The 27,047-nt window shown below is 35.6% G+C and overlaps 2 protein-coding genes across 2 annotated transcripts; both read right to left on the minus strand.

Moving 5' to 3' along the window:
- Positions 1-6,991: 6,991 nt before the first annotated feature.
- Positions 6,992-12,685, minus strand: cdx1b (caudal type homeobox 1 b). The gene is made up of 3 exons (XM_051092450.1): positions 12,135-12,685; positions 9,991-10,139; positions 6,992-8,439 (listed from the first exon to the last, which is right to left on the minus strand). Exons 1-3 carry the CDS (start codon positions 12,547-12,549, stop codon positions 8,242-8,244), a joined length of 762 nt encoding a protein of 253 aa, XP_050948407.1. The 5' UTR covers positions 12,550-12,685; the 3' UTR covers positions 6,992-8,241.
- Positions 12,686-19,606: 6,921 nt separating this feature from the next.
- Positions 19,607-26,211, minus strand: arsib (arylsulfatase family, member Ib). The gene is made up of 2 exons (XM_051092361.1): positions 25,512-26,211; positions 19,607-21,148 (listed from the first exon to the last, which is right to left on the minus strand). The coding sequence occupies exons 1-2, from the start codon at positions 25,859-25,861 to the stop codon at positions 19,744-19,746; spliced, it is 1,755 nt and encodes a 584-aa protein (XP_050948318.1). The 5' UTR covers positions 25,862-26,211; the 3' UTR covers positions 19,607-19,743.
- Positions 26,212-27,047: the final 836 nt, after the last annotated feature.

A 27,047-nucleotide genomic window follows, 5' to 3' on the forward strand; every position in this document is an offset into this window, starting at 1 on the left:
GGAAGCCTCTAATGCAAATAATGGAAGAAAGAAACCCCCACCAGTTCAAGCACTGACCTTGAGGGTCCACAGATGATACACCCCAAATTTCATGTGAAAAAGACGTACAGCCCAAAAAAGTTCAATAATTCAAAGCAATATACAAAAGAAACAAATCTAAACAAATAAATAAATGCCAATTCATTTTTAGAGCCTGTCCCAAGGATTCAGATTTTCAAAAATTGGACTCAGCTTACTGCCTATAAATAACATTTTGGTATATTATATTATATATATATATATAAAAAAAAGAAAAAGAAAAAAAAGCATGACCAAAATGACTAAATATCCAACAATTCATGTTGTGCTAGTGTCAAATTTCAACTTTGCCTCCTAGTATCGTGTGCCTCCCTCTAGTGGATAACATTAAAACTACAGCTATCATTTGTCATTCACAGTGGAGTTGCAACCATCCCTTCAAATTTTGGACCTCTGTGACTTACAGATGCTCTTAAGACAAAATAATAACAAAAAAATACAATAATGCTAACAAATATAGTTATTATGGTCCAACCACCATTAGCACCAACATCAACAGATGATATAATCTTTTAAAATATGTTTTTACTCCAAAGTTATTCATCCTGAAGCTTACATTCAAAGTTGAATGAAACAGCTTACAAAAATACAAGCTCATTCCAAAAGATACAACTGACTTCCTAAAGGAAATCACTCACCCTCATGATGTTCCACACCTGTCTGAATTTCTTTCTTCTGTTGAACACAAAATAAGATATGATTTTGAAAAATGTTCATAACCAAACAGTTCCAGTTTCAACATCATTTGCTTTTCAGTGTTTTACTTAGTAAGTAAACATCCACCACTATTTATGTTTGTCTTGAACAAAATAAAGTTGGGAAAGTTTCTGAAATTTGGTTGATTTGACATGGAACGACCCTATAATACAGTCATGGCCAAAAATACTGGCACCCTTGCAATTCTGTCAGAAAAGGCAACCCACAAAAAAACAGAGAAGAAAAGCTAAATCTGATACAATTCCACACAGAACCCAAAAAATGCACTGGACAAAATTATTGGCACCCTTAACCTAATATTTGGTCAGTTTGAAATCAGTCACTTCCTGTAACCATGAATGAGTTTCTTACACCTCTCTACTGCAATTTTGGACCACTCTTCTTTTGCAAACTGCTCCAGGTCATTCAGATTTGAAGGATGCCTTCTCCCAACTGCTGTTTTGAGATCTCTCCACAGGTGTTCTGTGCGATTCAGATCTGGACTCATTGCTGGCCATTTCAGAACTCTTCAGCGCTTTGTTTGTAAGCATTTCTGAGTCCTTTTTTAAGTGTGTTTCAGGTCATTGTCCTGCTGGAAGACCCATGACCTCTTCTTGAGACGCAGCTTTCTGACACTGGCCACTACGTTACGCCCCAAAATTCTTTGGTAATCATCAGATTTAATGATACCGTTCACACAGTCAAGGCATCCAGTGCCAGAAGCAGCAAAGCAACCCCAAAACATCTTTGAACCTCCACCATGTTTGACTGTAGAGACTGTGTTCTTTTCTTTGAAGGCCTCATTTCTTTTTCTGTAAACAGTGCCATGATGTCCTTTAAGAAAAAGCTCTACTTTTGTCCACAGTACGTTCTTCCAGAAGGATTGTGGTTTTGTCACATAAGTTTTGGCAAACTCCAGTCTTGCTTTTATTATGTCTTTGTGTCAGCAGTGGTGTCCTCCTGGGTCTTCTACCATAGCGTCCCTTTTCATTCAGATGGCGATGGATAGTGTGAGCTGACACTGTTGTACCCTGTGTCTGCAGATCAGCTTGAATTTGTTTGGAAGTTGATCGAGGTTCTTTATCCACCATTCAAACAATCCTTTGTTGTAATTTTTCATAAATTTTTCTCTTCTGCCCACGTCCAGGGAGGTTAGCTACAGTGCCGTGGGCTGTAAACCTCTTGATGATATTGCGCACAGTGGACACCGGAACATTAAGATCTCTGGAGATGGACTTGTAGCCTTGAGATTGTCCATGTTTTTCCACAAATTCACAGACAACTCTTTATGCTTCTTTCTTTTTTCCGTGCTCAGTGCGACACACAACACAAAGGTTGAGTCCAACTTTTCTCCATTTTAATTGGTTGCAAGTGTGATTACTATACTGCCCACACCTGTTACTTGCCACAGGTGTGTCTAAATACAAATTACAGGAGCATCACATGCTTGAAAAGTAATTATTTCTTACAATTTTGACAAGGTGCCAATAATTTTGTCCAGTCCATGTTTAAGTTCTGTATGAAATTTTTATTAAGTTTGACTTTTCTTCTCTGCTTTTTTGTGTTGTTGCAGTGCAAACAAAAACAATAAGCATGTGAATACCAAAACATTTGCAACTGGAACAATTTTCTGAGAGAAGTGTTGCATTTTCTGACAGAATTAAAAGGGTGCTGATATTTTTGGCCATGACTGTTACTGACAACATAAATATGTGACCTTAATTACAGAATATCTATCGATCTATCTGTCTATCTGTCTGTCTGCCCTGGTGAAAAAACCAGCATATGCTGGTAGGTATGTTCTGATGCTGGAATGCTGGTTAGGTAGGTTTTTAATGCTGTTTTAAGCTGGTCCTTTGCTGGTTTATGCTGGTCCTTAGCTGGTTTAAGCTGGTCCTTTGCTGGTTTTTGCTGGTCATGTTGCTGGTCAAGGACCAGCATGAACCAGCAAAGGATCAGCTTAAACCAGCATCAAAACATGCCTACCAGCATATGCTGGTTTTTTCACCAGGGTGTCTATCTATCTATCTATCTATCTATCTATCTATCTATCTATCTATCTATCTTTTAAATCTTTTATTCTGCATGTAAAGCCGTGATATTCTTCATCGGCTGTTACCTTTCGGACACGCTCCTCATCGGTTGAACGTCGTAAGGTGGTGTGGAAAGGTCAGATAACTCCTAATTTCGTTCCTGAATGAATCTGCAGTTTGAGCGAATTAGTTGAATTAATGTCACAGGACAATTTTGTGAAGATTTCTCAATGTTTCTTTTGCCTAGTATAACAGCTAACAATTGTTGAATTTGTGCTGGTCAGACAGAGTCAGACTGTTAATAATGATGTAACAAAAATGAGGTGATTCATTAAAAGCTCAGTTTAAGCATCACTTGATCCCCTGCTAACCCACCTACGCTTGGGTTGACAGAAGAGTTAACATGACAACGTGCTATTTTCTGACAAAGAGAGAGGTCCAGTTAAGTGAAAACAAAAATATTATGTTTTGACCACTGAGGGGCGCCGTTCCCAAACTTGACTCATACCTTCAAATCATGTTGCAAGTGACACATGTCACGTTTCCTCTGGATATTGCTGTCCTCATCCTGCTCAGGTATCTCAAGGAACGATGATGATGATGACAAAAAATAATACAAATATGTCGATTCGTTGCATAAAACAGTTGGTTGGACAAAAATATTTGTAAACCTTTTTTTTTTTTTTTTTGCCAAATTTCACAATTCAGAAAAAAAAAAAAGTCCCTGCCTCAAGAAGAAGACAAATAAGACAGTGGACCTTAAATGCTAAACCACTAATACATTAAGCCTAATTAAAATGTTACTATATGGGCTAGCTACCATCCACCTGCACTATAGCTTTGAAATATGTGTTATTACTGGTGGTAAGTGAGTGGCATTTGCAGTCTCTTGGTCACATGGCTTTTGGCATTGTGCAGGTCAGAGTTCAGTTCACCAATCTTAATCTGTTGTATTCAGCGGACATGAATACAATCACACTTTGGCTTTTGCACGCAGAATTACGGAAGAGCCTGAAAGCATTCCGCTTTTAGTGATGTGTGTTTATTTAATTTCATCGCAGAGTCTTGCCTTTAGATCCTCAAATGGTCAAATTTGTTCATGACTAAACTATTCTGAATGTGTTTACATAATTGGGTTTTAGTGCAAAAAGAATATTAAGTAAAGACCATGTTCCATTAAGATATTTAGTAAATTTACTACCGTAAATATATAAAAACTTAATTTTTGCTTAGTGATATGCATTGCTAAGTGCTTTATTTGGACAACTTTTAAGGTGGTTTTCTCAATATTTTGAGATTCTGGATTTTTAAATAATTGCATCTCAGCCAAATATAGTTTTATCCTAACAAACCACACATAAATGGAAAAGTTATTCCACTTTCAGATGATGTATAAATCTCGATTTAAAAAAAAATGGACCCTTATGACTGGTTTTGTGGTTCAGGGTCACAAATGCTTCTTAATTAGGTTAACTTTTGTGTTTCTTGTCCCCAGTCTTTTATTTAATACCTACATCTGATCATCTTTTTTATTAATACTTACATGTACATCTGATCATCAGATTCTGATGACATTTTCTCATGATAATTAATCTCTGTCTAAATCAGTCAAATGACCAAAAATACATAGCGTTAAGAAGATATAATAAACGTGCATGTGTTTTGGGATTCACAAATCTTTTGTTTCTAGTATTTCAACAGTCTTTACAGTTTTAATTTAATGTCAAGAGTTTGCAACGTAAAAATCAAAAAAAAAAAAAATGTTTCTTTTTTTTTTTTACTTTTGTGAGGTCATATACATTAAAGCCCACAATCTTCCATTGCTTGTAAACAGTAAAAATCAAGATATATTTAGGAAGGATCAAGAACAGCTTTCTAATGGTGCATCACATTGCACTCTTTACCTTGTTGTCTGTATCTCCTGTACATAAAACTAATAAATGCCTAGATCTGACTAACTAAACAGATGAGACAAAATTCCTTTTATTGTGTTTTTTTTTTTTTTTTTTTTTTTTTAGTTTTGTTTGTTTGTTTGTTTGTTTGTTTATTTTGGGTTGACTATGATTACTGTTTGTGTCTTAATCGTGTAGTGTATAGTGGTTTTTTATAAGAAGCCAAAGGGAAATTTCTTAAATTAAATCAATCAGTTAATCAGTCAATACAATTATGATACATTTTTCAACTAAATGTTATTAATACCTTCTCACTGAATTGGCTGACTATTTTTATAGACAACATTAATTTACATACAATATTATATTCCAATGTAATAATAATAATAATAATTTATATAATTATTGTTATTATTATTGTTGTTGTTAGTAGTAGTAGTAGTAGTAGTATCCCAGCAGCTGGTACAGACATACGGAAATCTGCTTTAAAAAACTGTAGTCTGTTCTCTTTAAGTGAACTAAATCTCTCATTCAGGTTTAAATTTACAGACCTTGCTTCTTTCAATGACAACAGCTCTGAGATGATTTTTAAAGAAGGAAGGATTAAGTCTAAATCAGATTAAATCTAGATAACTCAGTAATTCATGTATGAGGAACAGGGCCCAGATCTTGGATTTTCAGTTTATTGACATTTGAACTTCGATTTAGGAAACATTCGAAAATACAGCACTGCACCTGAAGATGAATATAGAGCAGTTATTGTGTTTTCTTAGGCTATGTGCCATGACCTGCAACCCTCAACTACATTTCTAATTTGAGCTTGTTGTTTTGCAGTGGCTACTATTTGCAATCATGTATTAAAAATAAAAAGCTTACTTTACTGCACTAGTAGTAGTGCCGTGAAAATTACACTCAGAATGACAGTTGAAATCATACTGCTATTTTATTGATGCTAAAGTTTACTGAGCATTCTGCGCGGGTTAATCATTCACGCTCAACATCTCAGGAACTGAGGTTTGTTTCTTGCACGTCTATCTTGGATTGCCAAACATGAACTTGTGTTGACATCAATAGGCAACGTCGTCATGTTGAAATGCTTTAAATTATCAACAAAGGCAAAGGTTGATTATGAAGGTGAAGGATGAGGCCTTCAAAGCGAACCAAGAAAATGAACTCACACTGCTATCAAATATCTGGTTTTTGATATCAAGATATGCCACACTGATGCAATTTCATAATGTATTTCATACTCCCTCTGAGCCGGTCATTGCTGTTGGCAGCTATTGTGCAAGAACAATAGCTTGTTTTATCGCACTTCCGTTTGTTCAAATTCTCAAAGATATTTTAAAAATATTATGTAGATGTGCTAATGAAAATAGCATGTGTGTTACCAATAAAATGAGCTAGTGTTTGTATAGGTTTTTGTTTAATAACAATATGCATTGGCCAGCACAGGTATTTCTTTGAGTATGTGAGTAAATTCCGCTGGGTTCAATGAAAAGGTGTCATAGGCACTTAACCGTATCTGCTATTTATAGAGAGTCACTAGAATCATTGCTTTACAGCTCCAGTGTTTATGTAGAATTATTCTCGCCATTATAGAGATTATTAGTAGGTATAACTATTGTAATTGAAAGTTTATGATACAATAGCCTCGTAAACAAGCAGCTGTATAAGTAATAGATAGACTAGACGGGTAATGAGTTTGTTTAGTGTTTTTAAGTGTAGGGCATACCTTGTTTTACACTATTTACCTTAATTAACTCTCTATCGATTATCCTGTTAAATAGCAGACACTAAAAATGCAGTTTTAAGATGGAAAAAATAAATAAATATTCATTTTCAACCTCTAATTAGAACTTTGGGAAAATCAGTACTACCAAATACTTTGTTAACCAATTTTATGCAACAGATTAATCACAGAGTTCTTCTTTTACATCACTGAATAATTTAGACACTCACACTCGACTTCTTTTATTAAATGCGTTGTGAAATACTAATAATTGGACTTCCTATTAAAAAGCTCTCTTTGTACTTCATTTAGAATTACATATGTGGAACATTACCAACATGTTTTTGTTACTGTGGTGAGAATATTTTTACAACATGCCCCCCAATAAACTTTATGGCCTCAGAGGCAGCTATCAGCAAGCTTGTTTATACAATTCTCTTCTTACCAGAAATAGAGCAGCAATAAAGAAAAATGGAACAATACAATGTAACAAGACAGAGTTCGAATCATTAAAGCATCTTTATTAGTTTTATTAAATAGAACATATTAGAATGCTTTCATAGAAACATTGTATGTCAGTAGGTCTGTCTCATATTCACAATCAGGATAGTGAGAACTCATAATGTGTTGGTTTTGTAACCTGAACCATTTAATGACATCAATGTGTCAGTAGGATTAGACAACAAAAGTTCAAGTTCATGATTTCACTTGAGGTGTTATCACAGTATTGAATTTTTGATACTAAAATGTGAAAGTTGTTTACATATATGCACAGAGGTACATTGCAAAACCGAGTTAATGTACATGAACACGTTAATTATATCGTCATTATTGTTCAAATGAACTGACTGTATAATATGCACGTGGTGGCCATAAAGAGCTAAAGATATTGATCACAATATCTTCTCTAACCTAAATAAACCGTTCACAAAGATGAAGACGAAGGCTCAGTATGGACATATGGACGCTCTCTGCGAAGGCAGGCAGATGCATATTGTTTGCTCAACAGTCCCTTCGCCTCGGCCTTTGGACGCCACACCCTGGCTTTGTTAACGCGGTCATAAAACAGGTCCTGTTGCGGCGACGCCGTAGAGGAGATATGTTCTGCTCGTCAAGCTGAGCTTCTCTGTCACACCATTGATAAGAGAGTCCAGAGTGTGCTTGATAATGAAATAGCTCACAGTTTCTCGACATGCACTCGTCTCTTATCCAGCGATGCCGTTACACTGTGCAAACAGCCTGAGCTCCTGCTCGAGTGCCGTCTTTTCTCCGGCGCTTCGATGAAGTGCAGATAAGACATTTTCCTCAATGTTTCTTTGCAAAACATATATGAAAACACCTTCAGTGAAGCCAAATCAATGCTTGACAGCTCAGTTTCTGATATCCGTGGGAAGACGCAGTTTAACAGATATGAAAATGCATGGAAACTCCTCGGCAAGTGTGAAATGAGTCGATTTGCCACAATAAAACATTTATTTTATTAATACAAATTACTTTAGTAATACACAGTTATTTGAATTCACTTTTACAATCTCAAAACGTATTAAAGTTTACAGTGATGAGCAAAACAACAGCAGTAATAAAGTACTAGAATAAAGAAACCGATACAACCAGAGGAATATTACACAGCGTTTCAGATTCATGTGTACTTAGAATGTTGCTGCATTACTTTTTAATTCAAAAGTCTTTGTCAGGGTTGTCACATTCGTGTTGTGTTTTCATTGATGAGTTGATTTGAAAGTACCCTCCGTGTGTGAAAGTGTGAAAGGGCAGTGTATAAAAAGAGCTAACAGTCAAAGTCTGCATGTCTTCAGTACTCTTCTTTGATAGTCATTGGCATAGATGGGGATACCAGGGCACCGCTGCTGCTTGTCACCATTGGAACATTGCCTGGCAGAGCGGAACCAGGTGGGGTCGGTGTGGTTGTGGATGCCGGCTGCGGCTGTTGCATCTTCTTTTTATTGACTTTCCTCTCTTTAGCACGCCGGTTCTGGAACCAGATCTTCACCTGTCAACAACATGCCATAAGTCATACTGGGAAAAAAAAAAAAAGGGTTTCCTGTAGAGTTCTAAAGGTAAAATTGCGTTGTATTGCATTACACACCAGTGATTCCAATCAGCTTCTACACACTTAAAAATACACGTTCCCAAAGGGGGGCGTCTCCCTGCGAAGCCATAGAAGAACCATTTTTGGTTCTCAAAAGTAACTTTCAGCGAACAGTTCTTAAAAGAACAATTTTGCATTATTTGTGGAATTAAAATGTACACTCTTAAAATACAAAGACTATGGTGTCTGTGGTTCTGAAGAACTTTAACATCAATGGAACCTTTCCATTCCAAAAAAAGTTCTTAGGATTTTTAAAATGTTCTTCACATTCAAGAATAAAATGCCTCTTTTAAGAATTATTTTTTGAAAGGTTTTTTAGGGAACCGAAAATCCCTTATGGAACCTATATTTTTAAAAGTGTACCATGGGTGTTAAAGGTTCTTCATGGAACCATAAATTCCAAAAAGAACATTTTTTAAAGTATGAAGAACCATTTGTACATTACAGAAGTTTCCATGGATGTTAAAGTTTCTCCATGGAATGATAAATTCCAAAAAATAACCTTTTTACAGTATGAAGAGCCATTTGTACATTAAAATAGTTTCCATGGATGTTAAAGGTTCTTCATGGAACCATAAATAAAAAAAAAAAAAAAAAAAAAAAAAAACTTTTTTTACAGTATGAAGAAACATTTGTACATTAAAAAGTTTCCATGGATGTTAAAAGTTCTTCATGGAACCATGAATTAAAAAAAAAAAAAACCTTTTTTAAAGTATGAAGAACCATTTGAACATTAAAATAGTTTCCATGGATGTTAAAGGTTCTTCATGGAACCATAAATAAAAAATAATAATAATAATAAAAAAAACTTTTTTTACAGTATGAAGAACCAATTGTACATTACAAAAGTTTCCATGGATGTTAAAAGTTCTTCATAGAACCATGAATTTAAAAAAAAAATAACCTTTTTACAGTATGAAGAACCATTTGTAGATTGAAGAAGTTTCCATGGATGTTAAAGATTCTTAATGGAAACATCGATTCCAAAAAAAAAGAACCTTTTTAAAGTACGAAGAACCATTTGTACATTAAAAAAGTTTCCACTGATGTTAAAGGTTCCTCATGGAACCATTAATTAAAAAAAAATAACCTTTTTACAGTATGAAGAACCATTTGTACATTAAAAAATTTTCCATTGATGTTAAAAGTTCTTCATGAAATCATAAACACAAAAAAAGAACCTTTATTTTAAGGAGTGCATGAAAAACTTTTAACATCCATGGAACAATTTATATTCAACAAAAGGTTCTTTATTTTGGAAAAAAAAAAAATTCTTTAGATTTTTTTAAAATGTTCTTACGCTAAGAGAAAATGGTACTTTTAAGACCAGTTGACTGAAATGTTCTTTGGGGAACCAAAAGTGGTTTTTCTGTGGCATCACTGCAAACCCCCTTTATTTTTAGGACTGTAAGTGAAGAATATGTTTTCTAAGAATATGTTAGAGCAGCTAACCTGTCTCTCTGACAGACTGAGTGCTGTTGCCAGTTCTGCCTTTCTTCTTATTGTGATGTAACGGCTGTAATGAAATTCTTTCTCCAGCTCCAGACGCTGATGATCCGTGTACACTACCCGGTATTTGTCTTTTGTTCTGGTCTTCCCTCCTAAAAGACAAATTAATTATTCATTAAAAGTTGAGTAAATTTTAAAGAAATATTTTTTTAAAGAAGTATTTTCTGCCTGGCTCTGATCATTACTTTACACAATAAAAGAATAATTTTAGTGTACTTTTTTTATTAGTATAAGTGTAAATGCATTCAGTGTAAATCTGGCTTATTTTAAGGCTTCTCCCCTTTTTTTTATCCTAAGTAGTTTTTTACTCAGAGTACTTAAAGGTGATTTTTTTTTTTGTGAAGCTAATAATAATATGCATCGTTAGAACTGACTATAATTAATGATAATGTGATATAAAGGGTAATTTTTTTTACTTAATGTCGTTATGTGTTTATTTTTTCTATTAAAAAGTAACTATGGGAACACAGTGTTTGCTCCCTTAATCAAGCCAATCGTTAAGAGCACACATATATAAAACACCAAGATGTCTATGTTATAAAGGTCTTTGGAATCGTGTCTCTATATTTCAAACTTAGTTTACCCTGTCAGCGGCAAGAGGGGACTTAAGTGGCTCCCAGGTTAAATATTAAAACACGAGCGGCAAAGGGAAGGACAGCGCCTGTCTAGGGCAACAGCCACAGAGGGAGGAACTCCAGATAATTAGGCTTCTCAACCATAGCATCTTCACTGGAAATCTCACTAGAGGCCATAATCTCTGGGTATCATTAACCCAGCCAAGCAACTCTCACAATCCTCCGTTTAAAAAGACATTTAATTGTGTTTATTTTAAATACATCTTAGTGGTTAGAACTTTAAAGTAATACTAATAGTGAGCTTGGCTCAAGACTTTTCAATAAGACCATATGGTGAGTTGTACGAGTTAATGTGTGGCAATTAAAACTACAGTTTTGAGGCATATTTATGGCATATCCGTTTTTTATATGTATTAGGCCTATAAAACTAGGTGCGAAAGTGTTTACATAGGTCCAACTAAATTTATAATCTTTCTCCAACTTGTGTGATGACATGATGGCATACATATGAGAAGGAATTGAGAGAGTTAATTGTTGCTCCCTGTCCTGGTCATAATAGAGAGGATCCTGTAGCTGACAAGGATAAAATACTTTATTTACAATGTGCTGAAATATCAAAGATCTTTTTTTTTAACAGTAACTGCAATAATTCCAAATCTTTTTGTTTACCGTTGGAAAGAAATATTAGGCCAAACTGTATATGAAGAGTTCAGATGCAAAACCAGCTAAAAGCCATCTCGGTCAAAAATGAGATAATGATACTGAGTGAATGCTCTCGACACATATTATACATCCATCAAATACTTTTTTGAAATGCTTCAAACTCGCTAAAATACCAGCCTCAGCCCAATCAGAAGTACCAGTACTTACATACCTCTGAGGCTGATAAAAATGCATTTTATAAAGAAAGACGTCAGATGGATTTAGCTGGTTTTGCATCTGAACTCTTCATATGTAAACACTACATTTCTTAATTTTAATTCAGTTTTTCATAATCAGTGAGATTTAGAGAATTTAAATTTTAACTGCAGGCTTTTGCTGACATTGCCTTATCTAATTAGGTCTTAATTCTGTTACATATTGTGCTGTTTTAACAAGACATAATCCTATAAATAATTAATATTTATATTTTTAATTTTCTTTAATTTTTACTTTATTCATCCTTTCTGCTATTTTAGTAACTAAATGTTAATTGCACATGCGCATCCCTGTATTCAACAAGTTCTCGGCATCCAGACAAAAAAGAACAAAGAGTGACATCAAAGCAAAGAAACTCGCACAAATCACTATATTAGCATGACAAACGCGTGAATACAGAGTTTGCTTCTAAACTATTGCGGGACCTCAGCAGGACCGAGTTTTGCAGTAGTTTTCCCGTGTAGGTAGCAGGCCTATAATTAAATGAATTAATAATGTGCTTTTTTACGATCACGATACTTATTACTCTCTATAATAATTATTTTCAAAATACAATAATTTTTTCATTTACAGATTTTAAAACAAAAAGCGCACCTGAGTTTGTCGGCGGCGCGCTCCGACGCATCCAGTCGTAGGGGTTCCGTCTCTGAGAGTTCGGCGACAGCTGACCGACTGATGTGTTTATGGAGGATGGAAGAAGGCCGGGTGCTTGGACAGACGAAAACTCTGGTGGACTGAACCCCAGCTGACCAGTGCTTGATGTCGAAGGTCCAGTTCCCGGTCCATAAGGTGTCCATTCCTCTCGCGGAGGCGGGTACGCGGGATTCCAGGCTCCTGTTTGGCTGTGGTGAGGGTCGTTGGTAATTCCAGGGACGTGATGGTATCCTGTGAAGTCCGGGTACTGAGGAGGCGCGGGGACAAAATTCTGAGGGTTCAGGTTTAGGCTTGGGTGTCTTACGGAATTCGGGTACATACTGCTGTCCTTCTCCAAGAGATAACTCACGTACATTTTTCCGCCTGGTGACTCCAGTGCATAATATGCACCCAAACAATTGATCTTGGCTCCTTAGACCCAGGTTTCCCTATAACCTTACGGTTCCTCCACCTGGCCAGATTCTCTGAACCCTCCAGCCTCGGTGCCTGCTAAAGGTTGCGACGTTGACGTCACTTTTATGATCATGATGATCACCCTCCCACGGTATCGAAACTGCCTTGGTGATGTTCCAATTCAGAGCGCCCACGAGTGAATGACACTCAAAATGTATACCTATTACATGTATGCATGCACTCTAAACATGTTACTAAGTTGGGAAATGCTGCGGCAAAAATGCTATCAAATTTAAAAAGACAACGCGTGTAAATTTACTGCATACTGAGGTGAGAAATTAAAAAGTGAGATATGATTTAGCTCATTACTTGAGGGTAAAATAAATATAAGCCTATCGTATTTAACAAGGAATTATGTATTGCTACTTTAAAGATAAATTAGGCTGTTGTTAAAATTGTATTTTTCAGAAATAAAAATGTCACCTTAGCGGGAATTCCCAAATCTCCTTTGCCCATATGAGTTCAAGTTAGTCTTATTTAGGTTTTCATAAGATTGGTGTTTGAAATACATTTCTGTTGTTTAGTTTAGTGCTATTTTTGCATTTGTCTTTTTTGTTGGAAACACGACAGGAGAAACTTCAATCCTTATGTGACCCTCCATTTTGCCACATGCGCTATCATCATTTTACATAGAAAACAATAACCCAAATGCATTTGTATACTATTTTATGATTTAATGACCGTAATACAATGCAATTTACAGTGTCACTTTATTTTTATGATATGATGGCAAACAAAACTACCAGTTTTTAGCGTAAATTTAACCAAACGTTAGTATTGCATCTATGTACGTAATTTTTTAGGCATATATTAATTATACACACACGCACACGACATTCGATTATCAGTTGACCCAAAACAAGGAGCAATGTCTACAGTGCGCACAAGGCAAAGATCATGGTCGTATGATCATTTTCGGTTTTACGGGCTATGCATTTTTAGATAGCACTGATTATATGCAGTCGCATTTTATATATTCATAATACAGTAAAGGCTATAAAATATAAATGTAATTGTTATATAATAATTTAAAAAAAAAAGATCAATGCTTTTATGAACTGTATACAGACATGGAACAGCCATTGGCGCGAGACGAACTGAAAGATTAGACACGATTATTTCATGGCAGCACATTATATATAATACTTATATACAAAATAAATAATAAAATAATAATTAAAAATGAAATAATAATAATTAAAAATAAAAACTATATATATATATATATATATATATATATATATATATATATATATATGTCATTTTATTTTATTTTATTTATTTATTTATTTATTTATTCATTCATTCGAATTAAAAATGTGTTTGTTAAATTACGCAATCAGTGACAGTGAACATGGCTAAATAAATATTTTCAGTATCACTGTCTTCTTCACGGAAGACCTTTCAAAGCATTTAATCTACTACAAATCCAGAAGCCGTTTCACAGACAAATCATGGTGTTGATGAGCCAGTTTTCAAGATAAAACCGATATACCAAATTATTTCAGGATGTCACCTATCAGCTGTTATGATAAGAAAACATCTAAAACATACGGCCATAAAATTATGACCTTTCCAAAAAGAAGAAAAATGGTCTAGTAAAAAGCACCTGAAAACATTTGACACCTGGACAAAAGTGATGTGAACTGTGCAAAAGTGAAATGTGTGTGTCGTGATTCGTCGCGCAGGTCTCGGGCTGATTTTAGATGATGCTAGACTGTATAGTTTTATGTGCTGCTGATCAATAATATTTATGATTGCGTTCATGTTGTAAAGACAAAAAGTAGGCTACTCAGTGTGTGTTTGTGGGCTAATAATTTTATAATCTCGGTTTTATTTCATTGTTCGGCTAGAAAAGGGTTGCCTATAGATAAGATAACAACATGGAAGATACTTTCTTACATTTTGAGTGGTTTCCATGTTTTTCTTCTATTCGACCTTTACTGACCTATATCGTAAACTCAATTACTATAATATACACACGATTTAGAAGGCTATTCCTTGTCCTAAAATAACAGCTATTTATTCAGGATTCAGTCATTTCTCATTAAGGAGGAATTAGTTTGTCCATGATAGCCCATCATGCTTTTCCTCTTCACTTTAAACATTACCACTCAACTCTAAATAGGCATATCATAAGTTAATGTCACCATCTGAAAACGTACATTCTATATATTTACAGTCCATTAGGCACACCAGTAAATAAACATGTTTCTCCGATCCAACGCAAAAGACTTCGAGGAAACAGAATAATGCAAACGACTGTGATCAGCTCAGAAGGAGAAAAAGGTTTCAAAGCGATTGGAGAGGATTTAGATGTGTGGGGTCACATTTCACATCCAAGCGTGACTTCCTTGTGATTGAAATTGGAAGAGCTTTCGGAAAGAGAGAAAGAATATCTTTATCGACTCTTGAGGTGTTATGAATTGCAAATAAAAATGTTACTAATGTAAATAAAAATGTTTTAACAAATATGTATTTAAATGTTGATTAAATTATATTATTATTATTATTATTATTATTATTATTTTTATTTTTATTTTATTTTTTTTTTACACATGTGGAAACGCATGTCCCGCATAAAACACCCACTTGAGTGTTTGGATTTAAAAGCAAACCTTAAAAGTCCAAGAGTGTAATCCTGATGGTTTATAATTGTGCGGTAAAAAGCAAAGGTCTCACGGCAGAGAGTTCGTTGCCCTTGTTAACATAATACTGGTGTAAAAGTATAATTTAATTTATACCTGCTTTTACAAGGCATTACACTTTATCTCCTCTTCGAAAGAACAAGCTCAGTGCGGAGTGCTTCCATATTTTGCCAATAAGCAGTGCAATTAAAAAAGGTTAGAAAAAATAGGTATGATAAATAAATAAAATAGATAAATTTAATTTAGCAAATTAATAAAAGCTTCTAAAAACTAAATGTCTATATTGTACTTGCTTTATTTAGTAGTTACAGGATCAGATATTAATTGCAGTAACTTGTTTTTGTAATAAAACATATAGCTAAAGCATGTCGTAACAAACGAAAACTATTTAAAACGTCATGTAACTTACCTGAAATGTTATAATGCATTAAGGAGATGTCTGCATTTGATTTTGTTTCCGGCTAAATGATAAGCAGACCTGTGTTTGCACAAAGCATATCGTAGGCTATACTACAGAAACAAATAATTTTAGAATCACGAATTGTGAAAATAGATCAATAAATAAAAAATCGTCGTCACGTAAGCAATGGTTTAAAATCGTTTCGGATTCATTGCCAAGCAGACAGTCTAATGCAGTCACCTGCAGGACAACCGCGTAATCGCACCTTAACCTTGCTGCTTTGATGTAGTGTGGCTTTAATAGTTTTTTTTATTATTTTTGTAAATTATATTGAGTAGTCAGTTCAACACTGTTCAACAAGATTTTATTGATTTGTATTTAGTTTGTGTTTGTGTACCTAATATATGCAAATGCATGAACAATTTTCATAATTACACACGCACATGGATAAATGTTTGTAACCAAACAATTGCTGGTAGCCACTGACTTACATGGAAAAAACCACACTGTGGACCACAAAACCAGCCATAAACATACATTTTTTTACATTGAGATTTATACATCATCTGAAAGATGAATAAACAAGCTTTCTATTGATGTGTTGTTAGGTCAACATTTGGTCCAGATACAACTGTTTGAAAATCTGGAATCTGAGGGTGAAAAAAAAAAAAAAAATCAAAATATTGAGAAAATCGCCTTTAAAGTTGTCCAAATGAAGTTCTTAGCAATGCATATTGCTAATCAAAAATTAAGTTTTGATGTATTAATGGTAGGAAATTTACAAAACATCTTCATGGGACATGATCTTTACTTAATTTCCTAATGATTTTTGGCATAAAAGAAAATCTGATCATTTTGACCCATACAATGTATTTTTGGCTATTGCTACAAATATACCCGTGCTACTTAAGACTGGTTTTGTGGTCCAGGGTCACATATGGGGACCAGAAACTGTTAAGATTCCAACATTCTTCAAAATATTATCTTTTGTGTTCAACAGAAACTCATACAGGTCTGGAAAAACTTGAGGGTGAGTAAATTACAGAATTTTGATTTTTGGGTGAACTACCCCTTTAAGAAACCTCTGCTACATTTTTCCAAATCTGTTCTGATGAAGAAGCAAATATATGGTCTGAGGGTGAGGGCATTTTCAGCAAACGTTTTTATGTTTGAGTAATCTATTCCTTTAAAGCAGTCTTGTTTCACCAGGAAGCATAGAGTCACATCACACACACTATGTTTTTCTGAGATTTGGATTGTGCGAGGGCTCTGGCTTGTGTCATGATAAAAGTGTCCTTCTTTACTGTGAGAAGCAGAGGAACAGGATGGGCATTAAATCAGCAAGAAATATTAGTACACCTCACATTTCAAAGATTCAAAGAGAGTCATTATGAAATTAATGTACTAATCTCTGTGGTTCAAAAAGCAATCTTAACATCAGCTAATTGAATTTAATATAAAATTAAACTGTAACACATTTTTTTATTTAATTGTAAACAACATGCAGATAAAGGGTATGAAAACATGACATTCAGTTCTTTTAAAGTGTAATAAGTAGTCTTTTTATTATGTCTTTTTAATATTTTTAAAGGTATGCAAAAATGTACGTCTTTTTCACAAGGGGGCAGTACTGCTATCTAGTTTTGTGAAGCTCTGAATACTCAGTGAGGCCACTGGATACATTCACACACACATCCTCAATGTTTCTGTGTGAAGAACAATGAGACATATTTCAAAATCACATATTTAAATGTCAAACAAACTGCATAAAATATGAACACATTGCACATTTTTTCCAACCCTACTGAACTTGAAACTGTAGCAAGAATCAGAATAATAATTTCTGACTATTGTCCTTCACCCATTTACATCCTCCATCTCCATTTGCTTGAAAGTAAGGAGGAGCACATCAGTGCTTCTTGCGTTCTTCCATTCAACAAAGAGACTTTGGTCATCCCTGATTTGCCTTATGGTTTCACAGAATGCATTTGTGGGCTGAGGGTGGTTTCTGGAAAGCTTCAAACAGTCACACACTTTCCATGTTTCTCTCAAGGAGGTCCCTAAATAGTATTAGACCTTATCATCCCTAGAAGATACTGTATGAGACATATCCAGTTTGCAAAAAAAAAAAAAAAAAAAAACAGTTTGCACTTGTAATAAAGTGCTGAAATGTAATGATGTCCTGCTTTGAAGCAGTTTAAAATGTGGGTTTTGGACTATTGAAAATAGTCTTTGGTGAGCATGTTTTCCTCTAAGAATTTAAAGGGATAGTTCACCCAAAAATGAAAATTCTGTCATTATGTCGTTCCAAACCTGTAAGACCTTCGTTCATCTTCAGAACACAAATTATTTGGTTAAATTAGTAATGAAAAAAAGTATTTTTGGAGAGCTTTCTCTGACTCTGACATGTTCAAGGCCCAGAAAGGTAGGCATTGATAAAATCGTATTCTTAGTTACCTAAAAACTAAGGTTGAACCACTGACGTCACATGGACTATTTTATCAATGTCCTTACTACCTTTCAGGGCTTGGAAAGTGTCAGTTGCGTTGCTGTTTATGCCGGGTCAGAAAAGTCTCGGATTTCATCAAAAATATCTTTCAAATTTATGTTCTGAAGATGAACAAGGGTTTTAAGGGTTTGGAACAACATGAGCGTGAGTAATTAATGTCAGAATTTTTTATTTTTGGGTGGACTATCCCTTTAATTTCTTGAAAAAAGTCATATACAGATGAAGTCAAAAGTTTACATCCCCTTTCAGAATCTGCAAAATGTTAATTATTTTACCAAAATAAGAGGGATCATACAAAAAGCATGTTATTGTTTATTTAGTACTTACCTGAATAAGATATTTTACATAAAAGATGTTTACATATACCCCACAAGAGAAAATGATAGTTGAATTTATAAAAATGGCCCCGTTCAAAAGTTTACATCCCCTTGATTCTTAATATTTTGTTGTTACCTGTATGATCCACGGCTGTTTTTTTTTTTTGTTTGTTTGTTTGTTTGTTTTTTTGTTGTTCATGAGTTCGTTGTTTGTCCTGAACAGTTTAATTGCCCACTGTTCTTCAGAAAAATCCTTCAGGTCCCACAATTCTTTGGTTTTCCAGCATTTTTGGGTATTTGAACCCTTTCCAACAATGACTTTTGAGATCTATCTTTTCACACTGAGGACAACTGAGGAACTCATATGCAACTATTACAGAAGGCTTAAACGCTCACTGATGCTTCAGAAAAACCATGCATTAAGAGCCAGGGGGTGGGGGTTAAAACTTTTTGAATTTTTAGATCAGGATAAATTGAATTTATTTTGTCCTCTGGGAAACATGTAACTATCTTCTGTAGCCTCTGAATGGCAGTACTAAACGAAAAATGCTATTTAGGCAAAATAAGAAAAATCTGTTCAAAAGTTTTCTCACCCTGGCATAGTTTTTTTTCTTCTGGAGCATCAGTGAGCGTTTGAATCTTCTGTAATAGTTGCATATGAGTCCCTCAGTTGTCCTCAGTGTGAAAAGATGGATCTCAAAATCATACAGTCATCGTTGGAAAGGGTTCAAATACACAAAAATGCTGAAAAACCAAAGAATTTGTGGGACCTGAAAGATTTTTCTGAAGAACAGCAGGCAGTTTAACTGTTCATGACAAACAAGGGACTCATGAACAACTATCACTAGACAAAAAACACAGCCGTGGATCATACAGGTAACAACAAAATATTAAGAATCAAGTGTATGTAAACTTTTGAATGGGGTCTTTTTTATAAATTCAACTATTATTTTCTCTTGTGGACTATATGTAAACATCTTTTATGTGAGATATCTTATTTATTCAGTACTAAATAAACAATAACATGGCTTTTGTATGATCCCTCTTTTTTCTGTAAAATAATTAACATTTTGCAGATTCTGAAAGGTGGATGTAAACTTTTGACCTCTGTGCATCTTCCAACTGTACATCTTGGATGGGCCGGGTGTGCCGTTTCTTTTTTAGGTCTTAAACATAAGCAATTAGGTTTTTATTGTAAGTGATGTCCGATAGCAGAAGAATCTCATATTTGTTTTGACACGATCTTCAAATTATACTTCTTGAAGAACGATTGTGACTTGCAGAGCTTACACTTCTTCTTTTTGCGATTCTTCCCTCTCTTGTAATAAATTCCATCCCAGTTTTCCTCCTGTTCATCTTCGCCCACCCAAGGTCTCCACGCACCTCCATTCAAACTGGGGTTAGCGCGGGCATCGTCAGGCGGGTAGCGAACAGGTATCGCCGTGCGATTGTAAAACACTAGCCGTGCCAACAGCTCCTTGACGACATCAGGCCTGTACACTGCGAGGTCATGCCGTTCACAAGGGTCTCCTGTAACATTGAAGAGCCAAACTGTTTTCCTTTTCTTTTCAACCTGTCGCTCCAGGTGCCACCAGCTGCTAGGGAAGTTTGTAAGAACCTGGGGCGGCACCCAATCCCCGTGGCCAGGGTCGCCCGTCAAGAGCTTCCAGTCGCCCACTCTAATGGCCGCTTGCACGGTGGTGTCCCATAATCCATAGCCGTCCTTGAACGAGCCCCGGCTGCGCCGATTAAGAGGGTCGATGTTGTGAAGAATTTCCAGTCGTGGGGATTCCTTTCCTTCGCTGATGGTGGGCCAAACATCAAACCCGTCTAATCCCTGATGCTGCGACACATTGCCCCCAGCGAGTCCAACTAAGGTTGGATACCAGTCAGTGATGTGAATAAGGGCTCTGCTGACCCTTCTTCGATGGCGTATCAAGGGACTGTGCACGAAACCCACTCCTCTAATGCCACCTTCCCAGTATGTTCCCTTGCACCCTCGTAGAGGCCAGTTACTGCCTCCTGTTAACGGCTGCGCTCCGTTGTCAGTGGAGAAGATGACGACGCTATTACGGTAGAAGCCATACTTGCGCAGCGCGTAAGTTATATTCCTGACCGCCTCGTCAACGATAGAAACCATGGCCGCGTATTTCCTGCGGGGAACGTTGCCCATTTGACGGTACGGATAGATGTATTCTTTGGGTGGCTTTAGAGGTGTATGCACCGCCTGAAGGGAAAGGAAGATAAAAAGAGGCTGACTGGTCGAGTCGTGCGTTGCTAAGATTTTGCGCACTCTTTGGGTGTAGAGGTGAGTTGAGTACTTCCCCCCTTTCCCCCATGCCACTGACTCACCTTCGTGGAGGTCAAAGCCACACAACGACTTGCCGTCGCAAGAGCCGTACGTATAATAGTCCACGCTGCCGGTCAGCGAACCGAAGTAGGTGTGAAATCCACGGCGTGTGGGCAAACAGTCTTTCCGATAGAAACCCAAATGCCACTTTCCCACCATGTGAGTGGAGTAACCGGCTTCCTGTAAGCGTTGAGGGAGTGTGACCACATCCAGAGGGAGGCAGCTGGGTTGACGTGGTCTGATGATGGAGTGCTGGAGGCCAGTGTGAATTTGATATCTAAAGAAAGCATAAATAAATTTCCAATGCTCAGACAAAAAAGAAAAATTGACCCTATTTACTTTCTGAATAAACATCCAAAGTCTGAGGGGCCATTCACACAGAACTAGTGCCCTATGATTTCCGCTATGTGGAAAACGTGGACGGAATCACAGAATCCATTCGTAAAAATGGAATTTACTGAATAAGGCGAAATGTCACGGAATTTGTCAAAGTTTGAATGAATTAATCAAAAGTAGGTCATGACACTTAAATCAAACCGCAATATGAACTAGTATCTGTAAATATTAAGCTGCAGAAAAAAATACCATTTAAATGTGAATCCTGCATGTTCTGTGTGTCTCTGTTTTAATGAATGGAGCAGACCAGCGGCTTTGTTTACTACACACACTGAAGTGCATGTGATGCTCATGGTGATTGTATCATTTGACCAGCAACCCGTCAAAATAAAAGTCCTTGTGACTTTGTGCCAGATATATTACTACTATTACTACTACTATTAAAATGAAACAAACATTATTTTTAGGGTATAATCACACAACATTTCTTCCATGTTTTAATTTAAATAGTAAATTTCCCTTTTTTGTTGCCAAAAAAAAAAAAGTTTGCTTAATTTTCAGTAATTAAAAGATAAATGAAATTAACGTTTTATGCCTTCGATAACCAGAACATTTTAAATACACAACACAGAATTTCTGAGGGTAAAATTTTTTTTTCATAAGGCTATTTTAAGAATAAATTTGAATAAATTAAGTGTGCATTCAAATAATTAGACATGCTAAAACACAGAATTTGATAACAATAAAACATATGGTGAGAAAAAATAAAACATTTCATAGGGCCCTAAACATGTCATTTTTGTTAAACCTTTGTAAATTGATGTGAAATTGTATAAATTTTATGATTTTAATTAATTGGATATGCTCTTTGATTAATAAAATGTAATTTAACCATTAAAAAGGAGCTGATACAAATTAAAATGGGAAAAAAAAAAAAAAAAACAGAATTTGGAAAAAAATAAAATGGAGTTTGGGAAAAAATAAAATAGATTTCATAGGAACAGTTCACACACTGCGTCTTGCATCTAAAATGCAAGATGCAGCACTCAAGAATGGTTTAAAAAAAAAAAGTGCAACACAGAATGCTTTCTACACCATGTTGTCTCATATAAAACTGTGGCCATGCCATCTTGCGACTGTACAAACAAAAGCTCACAACGCTTCCCGCTGCCTCCATGGTCTTCTGATTGGTCCACTGTTTTGGAACTGACATTGATGACCAGTGCTGCATGTAAAAGTTGAAATTCTTTTAACTTGACGTGGAGTCTTAAAAACGTGAAGCTCATGCAAGACGCTGCAAAAAACATGCAAAGCTGCTGTAATGGTCATACACATCTGTCTAGCACGTTTATGTAGAAAAACAATGGAAACATAACGCATTAGAATGGAAAAATGTGTTCTGTGTGAACGGCCCCTTATAGTGCACAATTGATCAGTTAACATTATTGTGTGCCGACATACACATTATCAAATGCACTATCAAGTGTTACACAAACATCCTTCCTTTTAGACCAGGGGTGGTCCTGTTGGGGTGGAATGTTGGTCCTGGAGAGCCGCAGCCCTGCATAGTTTTGCTTCAACCCTAATCAAACGCACCTGAACAAGCTAATCAAGGTCTGAAGGGTTACTAGAAAGCAACAGGCAGGTGAGTTTTAATTAGGGTTGGAGCTGAACTGTGCAGGGCTGTGGCTCTCTAGGACCGGAGTTCGCCACCCCTGTTTTAGACCAATCCCCCTTATTTTCCACAATCCAGATGGATAAAATTAATCCCCATGGTCTTGGAAAAAAGCAATTGTCCGATTGCCAAAAAATGACAATTGTCAAAATAAAACAAAACACAAACAAATACATGCACAATACTTTATCAGACATGCGACACAAATCAACTTGCAAATCTTAAGATCAGTTAATAAAATGCTTGGCTAAAGCAATAAACACTTCAAACATAATCCCTGTGCTGAGATTAAAATTTTGGTGCAACAGTGTTTAGAAATGTCTTGCTTTTGTGAGGCGATTTGAGCTGCATGTTTGTTTTCCGTCTCAACCAAGTTGAGGTCTTTGTTTTCTCTCTGAAAAGTTTGCATTTTGCCTAAAAATGGCTTAAATGAAGAGTTCATTTAAAAAATTAATATTGAAATGAAAAATGAAAGTTTTTTTTATTAAAACAATTTAGCATTCCATCACTTGCTCATCAATGGATCCTCTGCAGTGGATGGGTGCCGTCAGAATGAGAGTCCAAAATGATAAAAACATTGCTTCCAATTAAAAAACGAGTCCTCTGTCCATAATATTGGTATCTCCAGTGAAAAAGTTGTCTCCTCTGAATCAGGAAAGAAATATGCACAAATAAAGTACAGATCTTTTTCACTGGAGGAATCCTTATTACGGATTATGGACTATTTTAGCCAAAGTGAAAATTCAAAGTTAAAAGGCCTTTTAAGAAGAAGTTTGCTTCCAGAACAAAAACTTACAGATAATTAATTCACACCCTTATCATCTAACATGTTCATGTCTTTCTTTCTTCAGTCGCAAGGAAATAATGTTTTTTTAAAGGAAAACATCTCAGGAATTTTTCCATTTAGTAGTTTGAATTTCCAAAATGTAATTTAAATGCAGCTTCAAAGGGCTCTAAATGATCCTAGCCGAGGAAGAAGGGTCTTATCTAGCCAAATGATCAGTTATTTTCTAAAAAAAAAAGTACAATTTATATACTTTTTAACCTGTTTTGAAATGGAGTGCACAGAGTACGCACTCGCATTGCAGAGCTAGACAACACAAGCATTTGTGGTTAAAGTAGATTTTTTTTTTCTTTTTTTTTTTAAATAACCAATCGTTTCGCTAGATAAGACTCTTCTTATTATTATTTAACTTGATCCCGCTCCAAAAGACACTCAATGTTACCGGAAAGTACCGCATTATAATGGAAAAACATGTTCTGTGTGAACAGCCCTTTATGGTGCACAATTGATCAGTGAACCTTATTGTATGCCTACATACTTTTTATCAAATACAATAAGTGTTACAACCAACAAGTTGACCAATCCCCCTTTTTTTCACAATCCGAATGACTAAAATCAATTCCCACCATCTTGGAAAACAGCTTAAGGGCTAAAGCTTTTCCAGGAACACACAGCTTAAAAAAAACAACAACTTTCCTATCAAAACAAAGTACAAGCATATACATGCACAAGACTCATCGGAACATCGAACATGTGACGCAAATCAAGTCGCAAATCAGAAATGCTCAGTTAAAGGTGCTTGACTAAAGCTATAAACACTTTAGACATAATGTTTGCATTGAGATTAAAATTTGGGTGCAACAGTTAGATATTTTTCACTTTTTTGAGGTGATTTGAGTTGCATGTTTATAGTAATTTTGTTTTAAGACTTAGTAGTCTTTGTCTTTGTTTCTCTCTGAAAGGTTTGTGTTTTGCTTAAAAATGCCTTAAATGAAGAGTTCCTTAAGATGTAATCAACCTCAGGTCATCCAAGATGTTTTTTTAATCGAAACAATTTAGAATTTCATCACTTGCTCACTGCAGTGAATGGGTGCCGTCAGAATAAGAGTCCAAACAGTTAATAAAAACATGGTTGCTTTCAACTAAAATACGACTCCTCTATCCATAATATTATATAAAAAGATGTCTGCTCTGAATCTGGAGAGAAATATGCACAGATCTCTTTTACTGGAGGAATTCTTATTATGGATTATGAACTCCTATTTTAGACAGAATAGATTTGTTTCTTACAATCAGCTTTTGGCTTCACATAGACTGGAGTGGTGTGAATTACTTGAGATGTCTTCATCCGCTGTTTGGACTCTCATTCTGACGGCACCCATTCACTGCAGAAGACCCATTGGTGAGCAAGTGATTAAAAGCTACGTTTCTCTAAAACTGTTCCTGTGAAGAAACAAACTCTCTACATCTTGGATGACCTGGGGGGTGAGAAAACTTCAAGCTAATTTTCATTTTTGGGTGAACTATTCCTTTAAAACTGACCACCTGTGAGTCAACTGACCTATATCTTCCAGATCAAATATAACTTACAGTGAACAAAATGTAAACTGTGTGACTGTGTGACAACTGTGTTTCTTAGTGTTTATGTTATGTTTTTTAGTGTTTTATGTTATCACTCATGTTTATTTCATACTCATATTGCGGCATGATTGCGAGTGTTTGTGTGTATGGCACCATCATACACATCATCTGCACTACTTATTTATCTTAGCTTGTGGAAAAGCTACTTTGGATGAACTTTTGACATTCAGAATAGTGTGTGAATAAGGTGATGAGGTGAATGACCTGCCTGTGATGAGCTGGCTGCGGGACGGGGTGCACAGCGGCTGGACATAGTAATTCTCCAGGCGCACTCCCTCTGAAGCCAGCTTATCCAGCGTCGGGCTGCGGATGTCTCTGCTGTGATATCCGATGTCATTGAAACCCTGGTCATCTGTCAGTATGAAGATGATATGTGGAGGTCGTTTGGGTCTGAAAGCTTCAGCTTGTTCAACCCGAAAGCGCTCGTCGTCTTCTCTGCTGGATCTCACGTCACTGCAAGACGCATAAGTTTGTAGACTGAGGATGAAGAGCCCGAGGTGCACGAATAATGCCATCCACTTCAAAAAGCGCTGCGACTCTATGAGCGTGCTCATCAGCTTCAGTGAGGAGGCGAGATAAAGATTTAATAGCAGCAGAACAGCAGCGCGACGTGGCGTTCGAGAGCTCCTGCTGGGTGGATTGCACCATACGTCGCAAAAAGCCAGACGACCTACTGACCAACAAACAACGTCTCACCTATGAAACGGCAAATAGGTCATATTGTGCAATTTATGGACAAAAATGGCGTTAAAATCTGCGTTTTTAAATCAAGCCAAAAATTCGTACATTGCGTACCACAATAAGATACTCCGCGATTTAAGGCGTCTTAGACGGACAAAGAGCATAAAAAGAAGTTTTCTATGATATTAAAACCAGCCCCTCCTTTATTTTTCTACACAGTCCAACCCCACCATGACGAAGGCGGTAAGAACTGAATAGTCGATTGTCTATCTCTTAAAGCCTCTTGAGATTTGAGACAGTGTTCAGACTGTGATTATGCCTTTTCTTCATTTATATAATTATCTTACATGAAGGCTACATTTCAGTCAATTCTGCCATCGTTCGTTTACTCACTCTCAGATTGTTCCATACCTGTATGAGGTTTCTGTTGAGCACACAAGATATTGACATTTTCAAAGAACCTTGGTATCTGGGCTTTTTTTTTTTTTTTTTTTTTTTTTTTTTTTGTAAAAAGAAAATATATACACTACCGTTCAAAAGTTTGGGGTCAGTAAGACTTGTAATAGTCTTTAAAGAAGTCTCTTATGCTCATCAAGGCTGCATTTATTTGAAAACAGTAATATTGCAAAATGTTTTTACAATATAAAACAATGTTTTTTATTTTAACATACTTTAAAATAGAATTTATTCCTGTGATGAAAAGCTGAATTTTTATCAGCTGTTACTCCAGTCTTAAGTGTCACATGACCCTTCAGAAATCATTCTAATATGCGGATTTATTATTAGAATGATCAATGTTGGATAATATCAACAGTTGTGCTGCCAAATATTTTTTGGAACCTGTGATTTTTTTTTTCAGGATTCTTTCATGAATAACAAGTTTAAAAAGTACAGTGTTTATTCAAAATAGAAATATTTTATAACAATGTAAATTATTTATTATGAACTTTTAATTTTAATTATTAACTTAATACATCCTTGGTGAATAAAAGTATTAATTTCTTAAAAAAAAAAAAAAAAAAAAAAAAAAAAAAAAAGAAACAATAAAAATGTATTGAC

The sequence above is a fragment of the Labeo rohita genome, chromosome 21 (genome assembly GCF_022985175.1).
Source record: "Labeo rohita strain BAU-BD-2019 chromosome 21, IGBB_LRoh.1.0, whole genome shotgun sequence".
Taxonomy (NCBI): Eukaryota; Metazoa; Chordata; class Actinopteri; order Cypriniformes; family Cyprinidae; genus Labeo; species Labeo rohita.

Coding starts and splice junctions, on each gene's coding strand:
- arsib (XM_051092361.1), bottom strand. CDS start 25,861: ATGAGCACGCTCATAGAGTCGCAGCGCTTTTTGAAGTGGATGGCATTA. Junction 21,149..25,511: donor AGCCAGCTCATCACAGGCAG/GTCATTCACCTC, acceptor TGCTTTCTTTAG/ATATCAAATTCACACTGGCC.
- cdx1b (XM_051092450.1), bottom strand. CDS start 12,549: ATGTACGTGAGTTATCTCTTGGAGAAGGACAGCAGTATGTACCCGAAT. Junction 10,140..12,134: donor CGCGCCGCCGACAAACTCAG/GTGCGCTTTTTG, acceptor TTTGTCTTTTAG/GAGGGAAGACCAGAACAAAA. Junction 8,440..9,990: donor TCAGTCTGTCAGAGAGACAG/GTTAGCTGCTCT, acceptor TGTTGTTGACAG/GTGAAGATCTGGTTCCAGAA.